General features: G+C 38.8%; 1 protein-coding gene across 4 annotated transcripts in view; it reads right to left on the bottom strand.

Annotated features, from left to right (window-relative positions):
- Nucleotides 1–15242, bottom strand: part of tub (TUB bipartite transcription factor) — a 30207-nt gene extending 14965 nt beyond the window's left edge. Inside the window, exon 1 of one of the 4 annotated variants that reach the window (XM_033991942.2) lies at nucleotides 1633–2028. In XM_033991942.2, coding sequence (XP_033847833.1) covers nucleotides 1633–1670 — 38 coding nt within the window. In that variant the 5' untranslated portion in view covers nucleotides 1671–2028. Of the gene's footprint in view, nucleotides 1–1632; nucleotides 2029–15187 lie in introns of those variants that run through there. The other 3 variants (XM_033991940.2, XM_055230866.1, XM_055230873.1) reach the window with 3 other exon arrangements.
- Between the last annotated feature and the right edge of the window lie 29 nt (nucleotides 15243–15271).

A 15271-nucleotide genomic window follows, 5' to 3' on the forward strand; every position in this document is an offset into this window, starting at 1 on the left:
AGTGTATATTTCAGTGGTTTATAGGATGATTTCAACAGGGTTTCACACTTAGAGCTGGGCGATGTTGTGATGTAAATCCATTTGTGATATAACATATGATAATCTGCTGTTTTATTATCAGATTGTGATTCATTTCTTTAATTTAATGCAGACACACTTTTCCTTAGCATCTTCCTCCTATTGGTCAAGTTTCATGAGGCTCTGAGTGAGTGAGTGCTAGATTTATCCAATAACAGCGAAATGTGAACTCTGAGAAGAAGACGGCTCGAGTTAGCGCTTAAATTTGAGGTAAACTGTGCGGTCATCTGGCTACCACCCCTTTTCACAAGCACTGAACTATTTCCTCCGGTCGTATCTATGGTAAATCATAAATGGTCAACGCTTTTCCACGTCCAAGTCACTCAAAGCTCTTTACATGAAGGAACCACTCACCCATTCACACATTCATACACCAGTGCACACAGACGCTGAGGTCGAAGCGGGTAACTGTCTTGCCCAAAAACACAACGACAGTATTCATCTGTAGGAGCTAGAATCGTACCGTCAACCTGTGGGTCGGTGGCTAATGGTATTTATTCAAACCGTGGACCTTAGTATCCGTGGACAAACACTCTACCAACTGCTATTTCTGCTGCAAAGATGGGATTTTGGCTGGGTTAGAATGATTTATTATAGATATGCTGCCAGGAGGGCACAGCAAGTCTCTCCCCAGGCCAATAAGTTGATCATATCCCTGCAGCACGAGACAATATTCATGAGCAATCTCCTCTTATTTTGATGCAACACTGTCCTTGTAGAGCTCCTTATAATTTACTGCTTATTCCCACTGTCAGTCCTAATGAAGAGATTCTCAAACTAATCTTACGAATTTGTCTCCCAGATGGAGGGACTTTTGTTTCATGCTGTGAAATATTGGTTGTGAGATTTTTCTGTCATGTTGCTTGCCTCAGTGAGTGTGTGCACTGTATATCCTTATAATGAGATGAAAGAGCTCCATAGTGCAGCTGTCTTCAACTCTGCACACAGACCCATGCATTTTTAATGGCAGATTCACGCCATGAGGAGAAACATGCTTGTCGAGACTCCACTTTACTGAAGAAACAGCGCAAAGTGGAGCCTTTTCTAATGAACAGATATATTTGCATCGCTGTAAATACATGAATTCATCTGTAACCGACTTTATAACTTAAAAGTGTAATTCTGAAACGTGTCATAGTCAAACCATAACCCTACTGTAGCATCAAAGAGAAGAACAAGAACCATAGATTCAAGAAACAATCACAATGAACAAACAACTTGCTTTGCTTTCCCATTAATGCATTGCTTAATTAGAAAGAAAATATTGATTACAGTCACTGACAAGACAATTATCCCTGCGTTAAAATCACAGTGGTCAGCCTCTGTGTGCAATGTGTAAACCTTGCAAGTCCCTTCAGCGTGGGCCATTGCATTTGTAGTTATTTTGGGAAATCTTAAATCGATATTTGTTCAGAATTCTACCACAGTCAATGCACCGTAGCACAATGCCACTGTGCCATAGTGTTCCATAGTCATTGCAGTGGCACACACACACACACACACACACACACAGAAGCAGCGTGTCCTGTCCCCGCTCTCAGGAATGCATCGTACCTGTAGGGGATCCAGTCGGAGGAGTGCTTGGAGCTCATTCTGTCTCAGTCTTCCTCCTCCTCTTCCTCGCCGCTGCCTCTGTGCGCGGCTAACGACGGCCTGCCTCCACACCGGATCTATGAGCTGTGAGGATCTGAGGACGGCAGTCAGCAGCAGCAGCAGCAGCACCTCTCCTCTTCATCCTCTGCACGTAAACGGAGTGTGACCATTGGATCCTTTTGATTCTGTCCTTCACTGAAGAAAGAGAGCGGCCATCCGAGCCTGCTCAGCCGTGCAGACGCAGAGTGCACACCAAAATCACCGTATTCTTCTCCTCCATGTGTCCATTGAGTGTCCTCGTGTCTTCTCTCCTGCTCCAAACCCTGCTTTGCACTGCCTCTCTCTCTCTCCCTCTCTACCCCTCTACCTCGATCTACCTCTGTATACTTGCCCTTTAAATCCCTCCTCTCTCCCTCCTCCGTCTCCCCCCCTTCTCTATACGGCTAAATCTCACACGTTGCCTCTTTGGCCAATCTATCTGCCGTGTTATCTCCCATCCTGGATCACGCACAGCCCAACCAAAAGCAAGAAAATGATGTTTCGCTAGACCCCCTATTGTCTTTTAGCTCTTTGATGTTCCCTTTTGCAGCTTTGTTGCTATTTTTGAGCTGAACCTCCTCCTCCTCATCCTCGGTGACTCAGATCGGTGCTCACTTTATAGCAGATCAGGGACTAGCTTGGTTTCTTTTCTGAGATATATTTTATTTATTCTCTCCGAGTGCGTGCAGGGCATTAGCATATGAGTGTGCGGACTGGCCTTAACAGCCTTTAATTCAGCGCTCTCCACGGGAACACAAAGGAGCCCTGTGATAGGTCGGCGGCTCTGAAGCGGCTCTCACACACATCTGCTTCCGGACCTAGTGACTGTCGCCACATAAACACTCGCTGTGTTCCCAGGGCTCGTCAAGAGTCCATCTATAGACAGTACAAGCCCCCATCCAGTGTCACCATGGCACGCCACAGGAGACTCATTCATGTCATTAAGGGTGTCATGCAGCACACTGGGAAATAGGCTTAAATGCACCAGCCAAAAGATTATGATCACTGATGCTATTATTGCTAATCTTACACCTTACTTACAGCCACGTACAAAAGCACAGCGTGTGATCTGTGTCTTCTATATTTTAAGGACCATCCCAGGAAGATGAGGGCCCTCTAACACGTCACGTACTGCAATACACTGTTTTAGAAAATATCCCAATGAACAAAGTACTTTATGCGACTGACACAATCCCTAAAGAAGGATAATCCCCCTGAACCGTCTGGTAAATGTAAAATATATTCAAGCTGCATTAAATAAACAGCAGAATGAAACAGTTTAGTTGGTTAGTATTTATAACATCACATAGAAGGCTGCTTAAATCTTACAGTTTACTCAAAATTAAGAAAATGTCCTCCACTATCTGCAAAGAAAATGTATTGTTCCATTACTAATTTACTACAGAGGTTCTTCTGACAGCTCAGATCATGTTACGCACAAAAGCATATATATTTATACAGTATATCAAGTTGAGTACGCAGCTTTCAACATGAACAAGCATCCACGTTTGAAGTAGTGAAAGTTATGAGGGTAAAGGTCGAACTTCGCAGCTGTATGTCACGAAATTATAGAGAAAATAGTCGTTGGATTTGCAGAAAAAGGACAATTTATAGGTTTGAATAACAGCCACATTCAAATATCTGTGTGAAAAATAAACACAAAGCACTGATGAGTTTCTTTGCACAGATTAAAGTCTCTAAAAGTCACAAAAGCTCAATGTAAAATAAGTGAAGTTACAGTTTTGCTGCAACAAAACCATGAACAAAATGAACACATCCAAAACAGCAGCCTACAATGACCACAGGGGGATGAAGTACTCAGTCTTACTACTTAAGTAAAAGTGCAGAAACTGAGGTAAAAAGTTACTCAAGAAAATGAAAAAAAAAAAATCACTTTGCCTGAAAAAATCTACTTGAGTAAAAGTATTTAAGTACCCGTTTAAAAATGTACTTTTACACAAGCGTTGTTAATCTGTTAAAGTGTTAAATAAAAAATAAAAAAGATGGATATTTTGGGCAACAGCAGTAATATACAATTCACTTCTTCATTTTTCTTATCAATTTTGTATATTTATTTTTGTTTTGCTCAAAGCCAAAGCTTGAACTCGAAAACTTCAGTCAGGATGTTTCCACGAACATGGTAAAAATAACCCCTCAAATTATATGAAAAGTACTTTTTACTTTCAGTCCTGGTAAAGAATGTAGTGCAGTAATAAGTACAGATACTGCTCTGAAAAGTACTCCAGTAAAAGTAAAACATACTTACTGTAAAATGTGCTTCAGTAAAAGTATTTAAGTACCTGTTTAAAAATGTACTTTAAGGGTAAAAAGTCAAAGTATTTCACACAAGTGTTGTTCATTTGTTAAAGTGTAAAAATGAAGAGATATTGACTAAAATTAGACTAATTTTGGTCAACAATATGAATCAGTTTCTTTACTTTTCTCATATATTTTGTGTATTTATTTTTTTTGTTTTGCTCAAAGCCGAAGCTTGAACTCGAAGTACTTTTTACTTTTCAGCCGTGTTTAAGAATGTAGTGCAGTAGAAAATACAGATACTGCTCTCAAATGTAGTGAAGTAAAACTAAATAGTTCCCACTGTAAAATGTATTTACGAGAGTACAGATACGTAAAAAATCTACTTAAGTACTTTACTACTTGCACTTTGTAACTCCACCTGCAGCGATTCAAAGTACAAACATGAACACGAACTTCAACTGTGATTCTCTGGGTAGTTTGTTAGTAATATCCAGTAGTAATAAACTCATTCGGACTCACTACAGTACTTCAAATCGCTGCTCAGAAGTTTGTTTGTTGTAGTTTTTCTTGTCTTGTGAAGCATCTTATGTACTGTATGTTTGATGCATTATAAGTATAAATGGAATGAACGGTTATAACTTAGGAGATATTTAAGAAACTGTCAAAGAATTAATTTCCTAGAACAACAAACCTGCATCATGTTTGTATAAGTGAAACCGTCGACTATTCTCCGGAGGCAAATTCAAACCACATTTACCAGTCGTTCTGAACTTTTGGAAGCCTCCGTGCTCCGTACTAAAGCCGCTGACAGCCCACAGCCATTGTCACTTCTTTACCCGCAAACTAAATGAAACATTGATTGTTTCCTCTAATGGTGTGGCCTTTTCAAAATGTCAAGGTACTGTGGTGTTTCTCTGTGACACCGGCAAAAAACACAGTGACTGAATGAATTCAATCTACAGACAGAAAATAGAAACACAAAACAAACAACCGATATTTGAACCAGTTTGGATTGAGTTTTAGTTGAGTCTGTGTGAATGTGAAGGTAATTTGAGCGATTATGTCTGTGTACAGTCTCAAAAATGCATGAATTTGGATGAAGATGAAGTAAAAAAACACATTTGGTGGAGGAGTTTAGCGATACAAATCCTCATATGTGTCGTAAATAACAAAAACAATGTACACGCGTCAATGAAAAGTAGTTTTGAAAGCATTCATCTGTCATTATCGTGCAGTTAAGTGTTTCATAAATAAAATGTGTTTATACAATGTGCATCATCTCTTACTTACTCACAGCTATTAAATATTTGTATGTATTTAAAGGGCCAGTACTATTTTTTCATTTTAATTGAGCAAAATTTGTCTAACTCTAGCGCAAATGTATTGAATAAGCTGCTCTTGAGATCAAAATAAGTCAGTTGTGTAAGCTCTGCATCTAATTATAAAGCGTTTTATTGCCCGAAAATCAGGAAATGTGTTGTTAGCATGCTTGTTGTTGTTGGTTTTACTCTAACGACAAAACTCACTGGTGTCTGAGAGGGAATAGAGCTTATAAACTCATCACGGCGAATGATTAGGATACTCAGAATGAATAAGGTAAGTGAGAAATAACTTTGTCCCACTGCAAACTCTTTCACGTTTTTCATGTTTTTAGGATTTTAAAATGCGGTACAACGTCTTTATAATGTTTTTTTCAACCCAGGTCTCATAAATATTGGTCATAGCTTCATTTAACACAGTTGTAAATAAACAGGAAGTCCACAGTGTGATAAAATGGCAGTAATAGAACAGTTAATCCACCGATAAACAGGTGTAAACACTGCACTCCGCTCCATTTCATTTTTATTGCTAAAGTTATTGTATCCCTGAAGAGTTGAAACCGGTCTCCTTTTTCCGGCTGTGCTTCCTGCTTTCTTCCAATCCTCTTCTGTTTTTATTATTATCCACTTTTAAACAGAAAATTAGCAGATCCCCTTTGCCAAATTGTGTTTTTCGGTATTTGTCCGGTCAATTCCTAAGGGCACGGTGTTGCTAATAACAGGAGGCCGACAGTGCCACCAATTAAAATAATGGTCCCAGGGCACAGGAGTGATGTGAAAATGGATCTGCGGCCTGTGTCTGCCTGTCAGAACACAATGGACCAAACAGCTGCTGCAGAAACACGGGGCTTTCAACAAATCAGTTTTAGCATCTACACGTTGTACAGTTTGTCAGGGATTCTGTGTGAGAAAACACCAAAGCCAAACAATGAAAACAGAGTGCTTTCTTTTGGTTTTCTTTGTCTTAGAGGCGAGTCAATCGAACTGAAACCTTCCTGATGTGCCCACTGAGTACAGGTAAAGCCGGGTGATCTCATTTTGATTGATTTGATCTAATTAAAAGAAAACTCTAATCACCATTTAACCCCAAAGCCTGGACTCCAAACCACATGCTTTTACTGACAGAGGGCTGGCTGTGGTGTTCTTGATCAAAAAGACCCAAGCTGCTCATTGATGATTAGAAATGACGAGATCGTGATTGAAATTTGACTGTAAATGTTTGTAGAGGCCACGGGTGAACACATGAGGAGGAGAGGGACACACAAAAGATCATCTCTGGTCACAAATGAAACCGAATCCACAACTTTGAGCTAAACGCCAATGCAAAACCAAATGTTACTTTGTGTTAGAAACTACAGTGTCTTTGCAAAAACTATTCACTAAAACAACGACTTGATACTTTCACAAAACAACAACCATGAAAGTATTCAACAGTCAGGTATGAGTGGGTCACATATTGTGAGTTACACCAGAGTAAAGACGACACAGACACCAGTCAGAGGTGTCTCATGCTCACTCTGTTCTTTCTACAGGTTTTATTCCAATAACTATATTCTACTTAAGGGTCACCATAGACACCGTAGACTATATGCATCTATCATTCTCCTTATTGTTTTAGCGTCGCTCTAATTACTCTTGTAAATGAGCAGCAATTAGCCAAAGGTGAGATCTGGGAACTATTTAGACAAACAGATAATGCAAAAACCACCATGAATGAAATTAGCACTTAGCATGATCATATACAACCTGCTCCTGAACTCGTGAACAGTGTGACTAATCCAGAGAGAATACACATACTGTATCATACACACTGTATCACATAACAGCCCACAGAGCCAAGCCCGTATGAATCAGCAGTGTTAGCATATATATATATATATATATATATATATATATATATATATATATATATATATATATATATATATATATATATATATATATATATATATATATATATATATATATATATATATATATATATATATATATATATATATATATATATATATATATATATATATATATATATATATATATATACATGTGAGGGAAGCGTTCATTCTAAAGGGTTTCTCCGGAGGAAGCTGAGAGGCAGTTGCCCCAAACAGGGGCTCTTTTATTTCAGGGAAGTAGTAAATTTGGCCTGAGAGTGAGAAGTATATGTGTAGGCTAAAGGCAAATCACACAGCTTCAGAGAACGAGGTGAACAATTTGTGTAGGAAAAACACAAATGATGTAAAATAATGAGCCTTTTTTACCCCTAAATATGACACAGTGTCATCGGTGAGTGTGATTATGGAAAGGAGGCGGCTGAGAGGAAATCATGGTCATTAGAGAAAATGGGACATCAGCACAACTAAAATGAAGACAACAAAAAGATGAATGAAAGTAGGTTGTAAATGTACAAATAGAAAAGTACAAACCATGAGCAACTTTTCCACTTAAAGACAGAAATATGTGCACTCTGAACATGCTAAATGCTGATGTTGATCACACAATATTCTGTAATCAGTTACACTAACAGTCAACAATAATTTGATCATTTGCACGGCCTTATGTTACACAGGACAAGAGTGTGAAAAACAAGCACATTTTAGAGTAAATCTATACAGTATTGTGCAGTAGCTTGTCCCTGTGTGCCTGTGAGGGAACCACATAAAACATGTTTGGATTAGAAAAGGTCACGGTGGATCAGGCAGTGTCCCAGTGCCACAGAGCGGCGGGCAGATGGACTGCTTCAGTGCACAAAAGTTCCTCTGCTGCAGTCTCCCTCTTCTCTCTGAACATTTCACATGTATTATGCAGAAGTCTTCTGAGAGGTCAAAGATTATGTTTGGTTATTTAGTATTTTAAAATGTACTTTTAAAAATGCAGTGTGTAACTTTTCTGTTCTGGGTTCATAGAGATGTTATGACTTGAAATAACTTGACTATGAAAATGTACACAGCCTGCTAATGTTCTTACAGCAAATATATATGCCTCTCCACAGATCTGGCCTGTAAGTTGACCTGGTAACATCGCCTGCATTTCCCCACTTCATCAAGATGTGGAACAACAATACGGCACATACACTTCATACAATAAACATTTAAAAGTCTCCCATTTCTCTAACTCAGCTGTTTTAAAATCAGGAAATGTTCTGAGTCAAAGTTCTGATCTTTTTAGTCGTAGAAAACTCAAATGTGCATAAACTGAATGACTATTGACCAGGCTGCAGTGAGCACGCATTTGAAGCATGTGTTACTGTTGTGAAGAAGTAGTTTTACAAGGTCAAGATGTTCTGTATTTACTGCGTTTACCATTTTCCACTGTAGTGCACACAGTCTATTGATTGAGTAACAGGACTTATTTAAATGCATTGGTAATTTCAGCTAAATTATCCTTAACCTCAAAACATAGATGCATTAAGATGGATTTTTGTTGTTTCCATTATGGTGTGCAATTGATTTTCTTTCCACTTTGGCGCTATAATAAGATTTAAGTGATTAGAACATGATTAGAGTGTGCTGTACTGTTCCAGTGGAGAACATTTATAGCACTTAGCAGCGTGCTGAGAGAACAGCTTTATAATGGCACTACACCCGTCCCTCAATGAATATCTCAGGTCCCTCTTGTTTCCCGGGGCAACAGACAAAGATGTGCCGCTCTTAGACACACCGCCTGTACCTTCTACTCGAGCAGTGGAGGGAAATATAGATTATAGAGGCTGATAGAAGCTACACGGGGCATTATTTAAGAGCTACTCAACAAATAGTGACAATATGGATGCTTTATTTTGCAATTTACGTAGTTTAGATTTGACTAAGCTTCAAAATAATCAGGTCTATATAGAAATGATCGTATTATTAGGCATATTAAAAGAAAAAAATCACATTATTAGACATATAAGCTAATGTAATTGATAACTAACAAAAAAGAATTGAAAAATATGATGTAAATGTCGATATTATGTTCAGATATTACTTAAAAGTTGTTGCACTGGCCCCTGCTTGATTCCATGGAGATATTATTGTTTTGCCTGTAATGTTCCACTGAAAGGTATTAAATGAATCTATCGCCATGGAAACAAGCAAATGGCGTCATCAGGCTAAGTTACAGGTCAGATCTGAGGAGAAGTGATCCCGCTCACAGCACACTGACATGTTTTTCGAAGTATTTTTAAGCAAAACATACACTACTTGGATACATTTAATGCCATATTGAAGAAAATTACAGACAAGACAATGACATCTCCATGGAGACAAACAGGTGGCGCATCTTTCAACCCAAAAAAGTTACAGGGTGCATCTTTTCAAAGCGCTGGAACCAAACTGACCCCTGATTTAGTCGTCTTGTCCTAAAGTGCTGGGTTTTTTTCACCTGCGTTGAATAGAAATAAGTTGATGCGTATATTTAACTTGTCCTTTCAGAGTAATGACAGTCTTGAGATGAGAAGTGCCTCCTCCCACACGCCTGACGCACTCCGGCCCTCACCCACTAAAAGACTGTGCTCAGAAACAGCGCTCATGAAAAAGAACGACTACAATCTGTGACTCACTCGTTATGAGCTGTTTTAAGTCTCTGCTCATTACATTTAATTGCCGTCACAAGTCACTGTATGCACGCTATTGTAAATGAAGTGCTGTTTTGTTTAAGGAAAAAGTGGCCAATTGGAAAGGATTAAAGTCTCAAACAGTGTTATCACGATACTAAATATTCAAACTTTGACTTTTATATTAAGAAAAAGCTCAATGTGCAGATTTGATGATTTGAAAACGCACTATTTTTAGACATTAGTATGTAATTTTCAACACAAAAATCATTTCTCAAGATCAAAACGATACTAAAGCTGCAAAAAATGAAGAAAGATCCAAGTTCGCTGTGTTTTTTTTTTTACTTATTCCAATTAGTATCTAGTTTTGAAGCTCATTTTAGTATCAGTGAGAATCTGGTTAATGATTTTTAGACAAACCTAATCTCTAATCCCTTAAAAAAATGAAATATACATTCAAAAATCATGCACTTTATATCCGCAGCTCCATTTCTTTCTTCCCACAGAAGCTCAAACAGACCCCGCCGTTCAAACTCTCTGATAATTTCACGGTTGAACGAATATCTCTGTTTGATATTTAAATTTCTCCAGCTTCGACACAGTGGACGTCATCGTATTCGGTGGTAACATCAGCGCCACCTGCTTCCTAACCCTGCATCTTTGTGAGAAGGTGCTGATGCCTCTGTCACAGCCTCTTCTCGCTGGTTCATCCCGTGACCATGGCAACTGCGCTGACTAATTACCATTTAAAAGCCCTACCAGAATAACTACAAGATCTGTCTCGGGGAAAAGACACAAATGTGCAAACACAATCAGATCAGTGTCTGGTCAGCGGTCGTATCTGTGAAGGATCTGAGGGTTAGTGCTGCGGTGGAAGCTCTGAGCATCAAATCAGCAGCTGGAGCTTGGTGCAGCACACATTGTGACCAGCAGGGAGGGCCAATGTGGCGTGTGCAGTGAGGTTTTACGGACGCTTGGAGGCGTAGTAAAATCACTCTACATCTGGATTTCCCACCTACATCTTATCTGTGTTTCTGCAGAATGAGAAAGATACAGTTGATAGGAAATAATAACAGTTTTAGATCAATTCATTCAATTTGCCTGGTTCAAACACGTCAAAACAAACACAAATTTTTAAGAAATGGGCTACAACATTCATTTTGTTCATTACTGACTGAGATAAAGTCATGGTTAGGTCATTTTAAACAAGGATGCCATTGAGTTATTAATTAATACAAACCTAAAACGATCGCTACATGCAACACAGCCGCTACAAAGATATGTTTTATATTCAATAATGTGGAAAGATAGTATATAAAGAGTGTATATTGAGGGGTATATGCAGTGGAGAAAGAATGTTGAATAGCACAGATTAAAGACAGCTACACTAATTGGAAAAAAAGCCTTTCCTGCAGTGTATTGTTAGGGACATATAGTGATAAGGAAAGAGGGATGATGGTGTTATAATTAAATGTATCACCTCTGCTGCTGCTCTGAGCCCCGGAGACGCCAGTGTCAGACCTCACGTTATTCTGCAGTGCCACATTTTCATTCACATCAAACTCGTATCTGCTCCTTTATCCCTATAGTGCAGCCATTCAAATGCACACGGAGTCTCTTACAGGCCTAATCTCTCTTAGCTGCAGCGTTGAAATACTGCAGAGATATTTAACTCAAAATAAATGAGGTGGAAATATTTCATAAAAAGTACAAAATATAGAGGTGATATAACAGCAATATAAAGGTGCCATTAGTGTCAAAATGGAATCAGGATGAAGTGGAAGTCTCAGAGGGTGGAGGAGGGCAGAAAGACGCAGTCGTTTCAAAAATAGATCTTCAAATTATATATTTGCACTCAACAAACCAATTAACACTCTTTTAAGTCTGGGGACTGGAGGAACATCAGCGAGGGCAGTTTTGTATGTTTTGGAGATGGAGAGAGAGGAGAAGAAAATAAATGTTTTACCCAGCGTTTCAGTGCGTATTTACAATTAGTATCCTCCCATGAATTAAACATATACATTGTTAAAGCAGACCTATTATGTAAAACTTTAGAGCTTTTGTGTTCTAGTTGTTTCTCCTCACCATTTACTCACCTACAGTTGGATTTGGAGAGTTTCATGCGTGTTTGAACCATCTTTAAGACGCTATATTGCCAATCAATCTCCATTTTCACCTCCACCGGCATAAGTCTACTGCCAAAATGTACAAATTTTAACATAATGATCCCCGTGTGTCATAGATTATAGCTATATAAAAGACAGAAGTACAATAGTCTGCTTTAATGGTAGTTTGGCCACACATTGATGTCTGTGGATGACCTAAAGCAAAAAGGAATATTAAACAGGAATAAGAGAGACAAAATGGATCTATTCACACCTTTCCTAGTATGTTTTAGACTTTAATAAGTGTGAACACGGCTGTTATGAAAGACCAGCACCACACATGCACTTGGAAAAGGGGCCGGCGACACAAAGAGGCCACAAAGGCACAGACCAGGTGAATGAAACTAAACCTGCTGTTTTAAGTACAACGTGAAAAAACAAACTGGCTTTGCTAAATTCTTTAGATGAACGTGAGGTTATATTTTTGTGTGTGTATGAAATGTGATACATTTTATAATCACAGACAGTAGAGGCTGTACATTTTCACACAATGAAGTACTTGTGTCTGAGCAACACTCTGCAAGTTCAAATCTACAAAAGCCACAGCTCTGTGCCTCATATAGAAATCAATAAAACTGTCGACAGACAAAGACCTTTTACAGCCATGACACAATATAGTTTCATATTACTGCAGTTTTCACTTTCAACCAAAAAGAAAAAGAAGCATGTTGACATCCAAGTGATGAGAAAGCATCAAAAACTCTCTCAAAGACTCACATGTGCAGCACTCTGAGGTGAGTTCTACACTGTCAATGTGAAACAAAGTGATCACTGATCAACTTCTATTACATCCATTAAGAGAAAGGCACATCCTCCTGTCCACTAATGCACAGAGCATTTACCTTTTAGGCATTTTTCACAAATAAAATAGTCTGTATTTTAGTTCAAATAAGCTGAAGAAGTCATTGGTCCATCTGCTGCTGGGCAAATTTGAAGCTTGGGAATCTTAAGATGTATTCTGTTTGTGAGTTTGTAAACTCACAAACAGATATCACAAGAATCCATCTTACTGTGCAAGGTTACGCCAAAACTCCAGGGCAGCTAAGATGAATTATTAGAGCTGAGAGGTAGTGAGGCACTGGCTACAGTACATCAGCTCACTGATTTGCTGAAACATAGAAAAACATTTTTACAGCATCTCACACACTGACATGTTAAACAGAGTGACTAAGCATCCAGAGCAGACACAGATTATTAGACGAGTTTCACACAGACACAATGGGCCCCAGCAGTGATCACTGTTTGTTATTTACAGCTCTGCTTGAAGTCAAGGCCTTTGTGCAGAATAAAGGAGCTCCAGCATCAGTCTGTCATGTAGATATCAGTGGTTATTTGACCTTTGTCAGTCTCCTGCCCTGTTTGTGATGGTGTCATCCTCCTAGAGCTTCACCAAAGGCAAACAGGAGATGGGCTGTACTATTTAGGTGTTTCTGCTGCACATGGAGTTCACGTTACATCAGTGTCAGGTGTAATGATCTGATAAATAAGGTGTAAAATACAAATGGTTTCCAGTTTCTAGAAGGTGATGATGTTTCACTCCCAGATGTGCAGACCAGCTCCCCGACTGATTACATGATGTTAAAAAGAAATATCTCAAAGGGAAATTTATACATTTCAACCTGATCATTTCTATTAGTGACTAGAGCTGAACTTGCCATATTATAACAAAAATGTCCATTATAACAAACCCATTATATTAAATATTATTGCCCATCGTCGTGACATTTGTAACCCAACAATGGCCTACATTTACAGCAACTTTAGATGATGTTTTTTTCTGAGTAAACAAGTTCACCGTTTCCAAATCAATATTCCGTTCACTGCATCCTAAGATGTGCTGAGCTGAGAGTCAAGGAACAGAAAAGAAAAGAAAAAAAACACAACATTTAGAGTTTGCCGTGCCATGCAAGCTTCCTCTCCTGAATTTTATAGAGCCATTATCATGCTAAATTGGAGAGTCACTGCTGTATTTGATGGTTTTCAAATGGGATCTGTGGGCCCACCTTAACCATCCATCTCTAGGATACACTGTTTACTCAGTGGTGCCAGGACACAGTGTACACTCTAGGTCACCCCAAAGTCTCTGCATGAATTAAAACACTGACCAAAACCTTTTATTCAGACCAGTGGAAAAAAATCTCTATGCACATCAACATAAAGTGTCCTATTAACCTCTAGTGCAATCATAAATACGGATGAATGAACATGTAGACAGTGTCGCTCGTGTCTAAAGACGTATTAATGCAAACCTCCCGACTCCACTATTAAAACATAAAGACGTGGCCATTTGGAAATCAACAAATAACAATATAATGTCACAATAATACAACATTTTGGTTTTATTTTGCTGCAGATGCTAAAGAACAATATCACATAACCAACCAGATCCTTGACAACACTACACTTTGCTTGTACATATTACACGTACCTTACAGCGCACACTATCTCCAATCCCACAGTCATATGGGAAATCAATTTACAGCTGTAAGACAGTCCAGCAAAATGGCCGAGGTCAGCGAGCTTGTTATTTGCCTGGTAATTAATCCACTCTGATGGGTTTTCAATATTATTACTATTTTGAAAGCGCAGGAGACCCAACTTCACACACTGTGCACAGGGTAAAGGCATTTTTAGGTTTGAACCATTCAGTCCTGACTCATTCACACTTGAGCCACACATCTTTGCACTAAAATTAACTTAAAATGGTTTCATTGCATGGTTATACAATATAAATGTGTCATGTACTGTGGAGCTGTGGAGCAGTCAGTCTTGTGTACAACTCAGACTCTTTATATACACACAAATATGATGTCTACAGATACAATAGGCTGCTGGTTTGTCACATTGTCTTTATATTGTAGTGTATTGTATGAATATATATTTGCTGGGGCACTAAGATATTAAACTGGCAAAATGTTATAAGATATTAAACTGGCTAAATGTTATGTTCAGATGCAATAATGAGAGTAAAGGCAGTACTTGATCAGATCCTGCATCAAGCATCCACGTCGCCAAGGCAATATGAGAAACGCTCCACTACACTTTCCATACAACACCACGTTTGTTACACGTTTATCCCACTAAAGCAGCCTCCTCTCCCCTTCATGCTCTCCTCTCCTCTCTCTGTCACACGATGCTCGGCTTATACTTTGACAGAACAGTCCAAACATAAACGTAGAGCTCAGGTGTAGTGATCTTACCTGTCATAACTCCATCTGCTGTAAGACATGCTCCTGCTGCTGCTCACTCCCTCCATGTCCCCACAGACCGGACGTTTTACGCTG

The sequence above is a fragment of the Periophthalmus magnuspinnatus genome, chromosome 3, assembly GCF_009829125.3.
Source record: "Periophthalmus magnuspinnatus isolate fPerMag1 chromosome 3, fPerMag1.2.pri, whole genome shotgun sequence".
NCBI classification, from domain to species: Eukaryota; Metazoa; Chordata; class Actinopteri; order Gobiiformes; family Gobiidae; genus Periophthalmus; species Periophthalmus magnuspinnatus.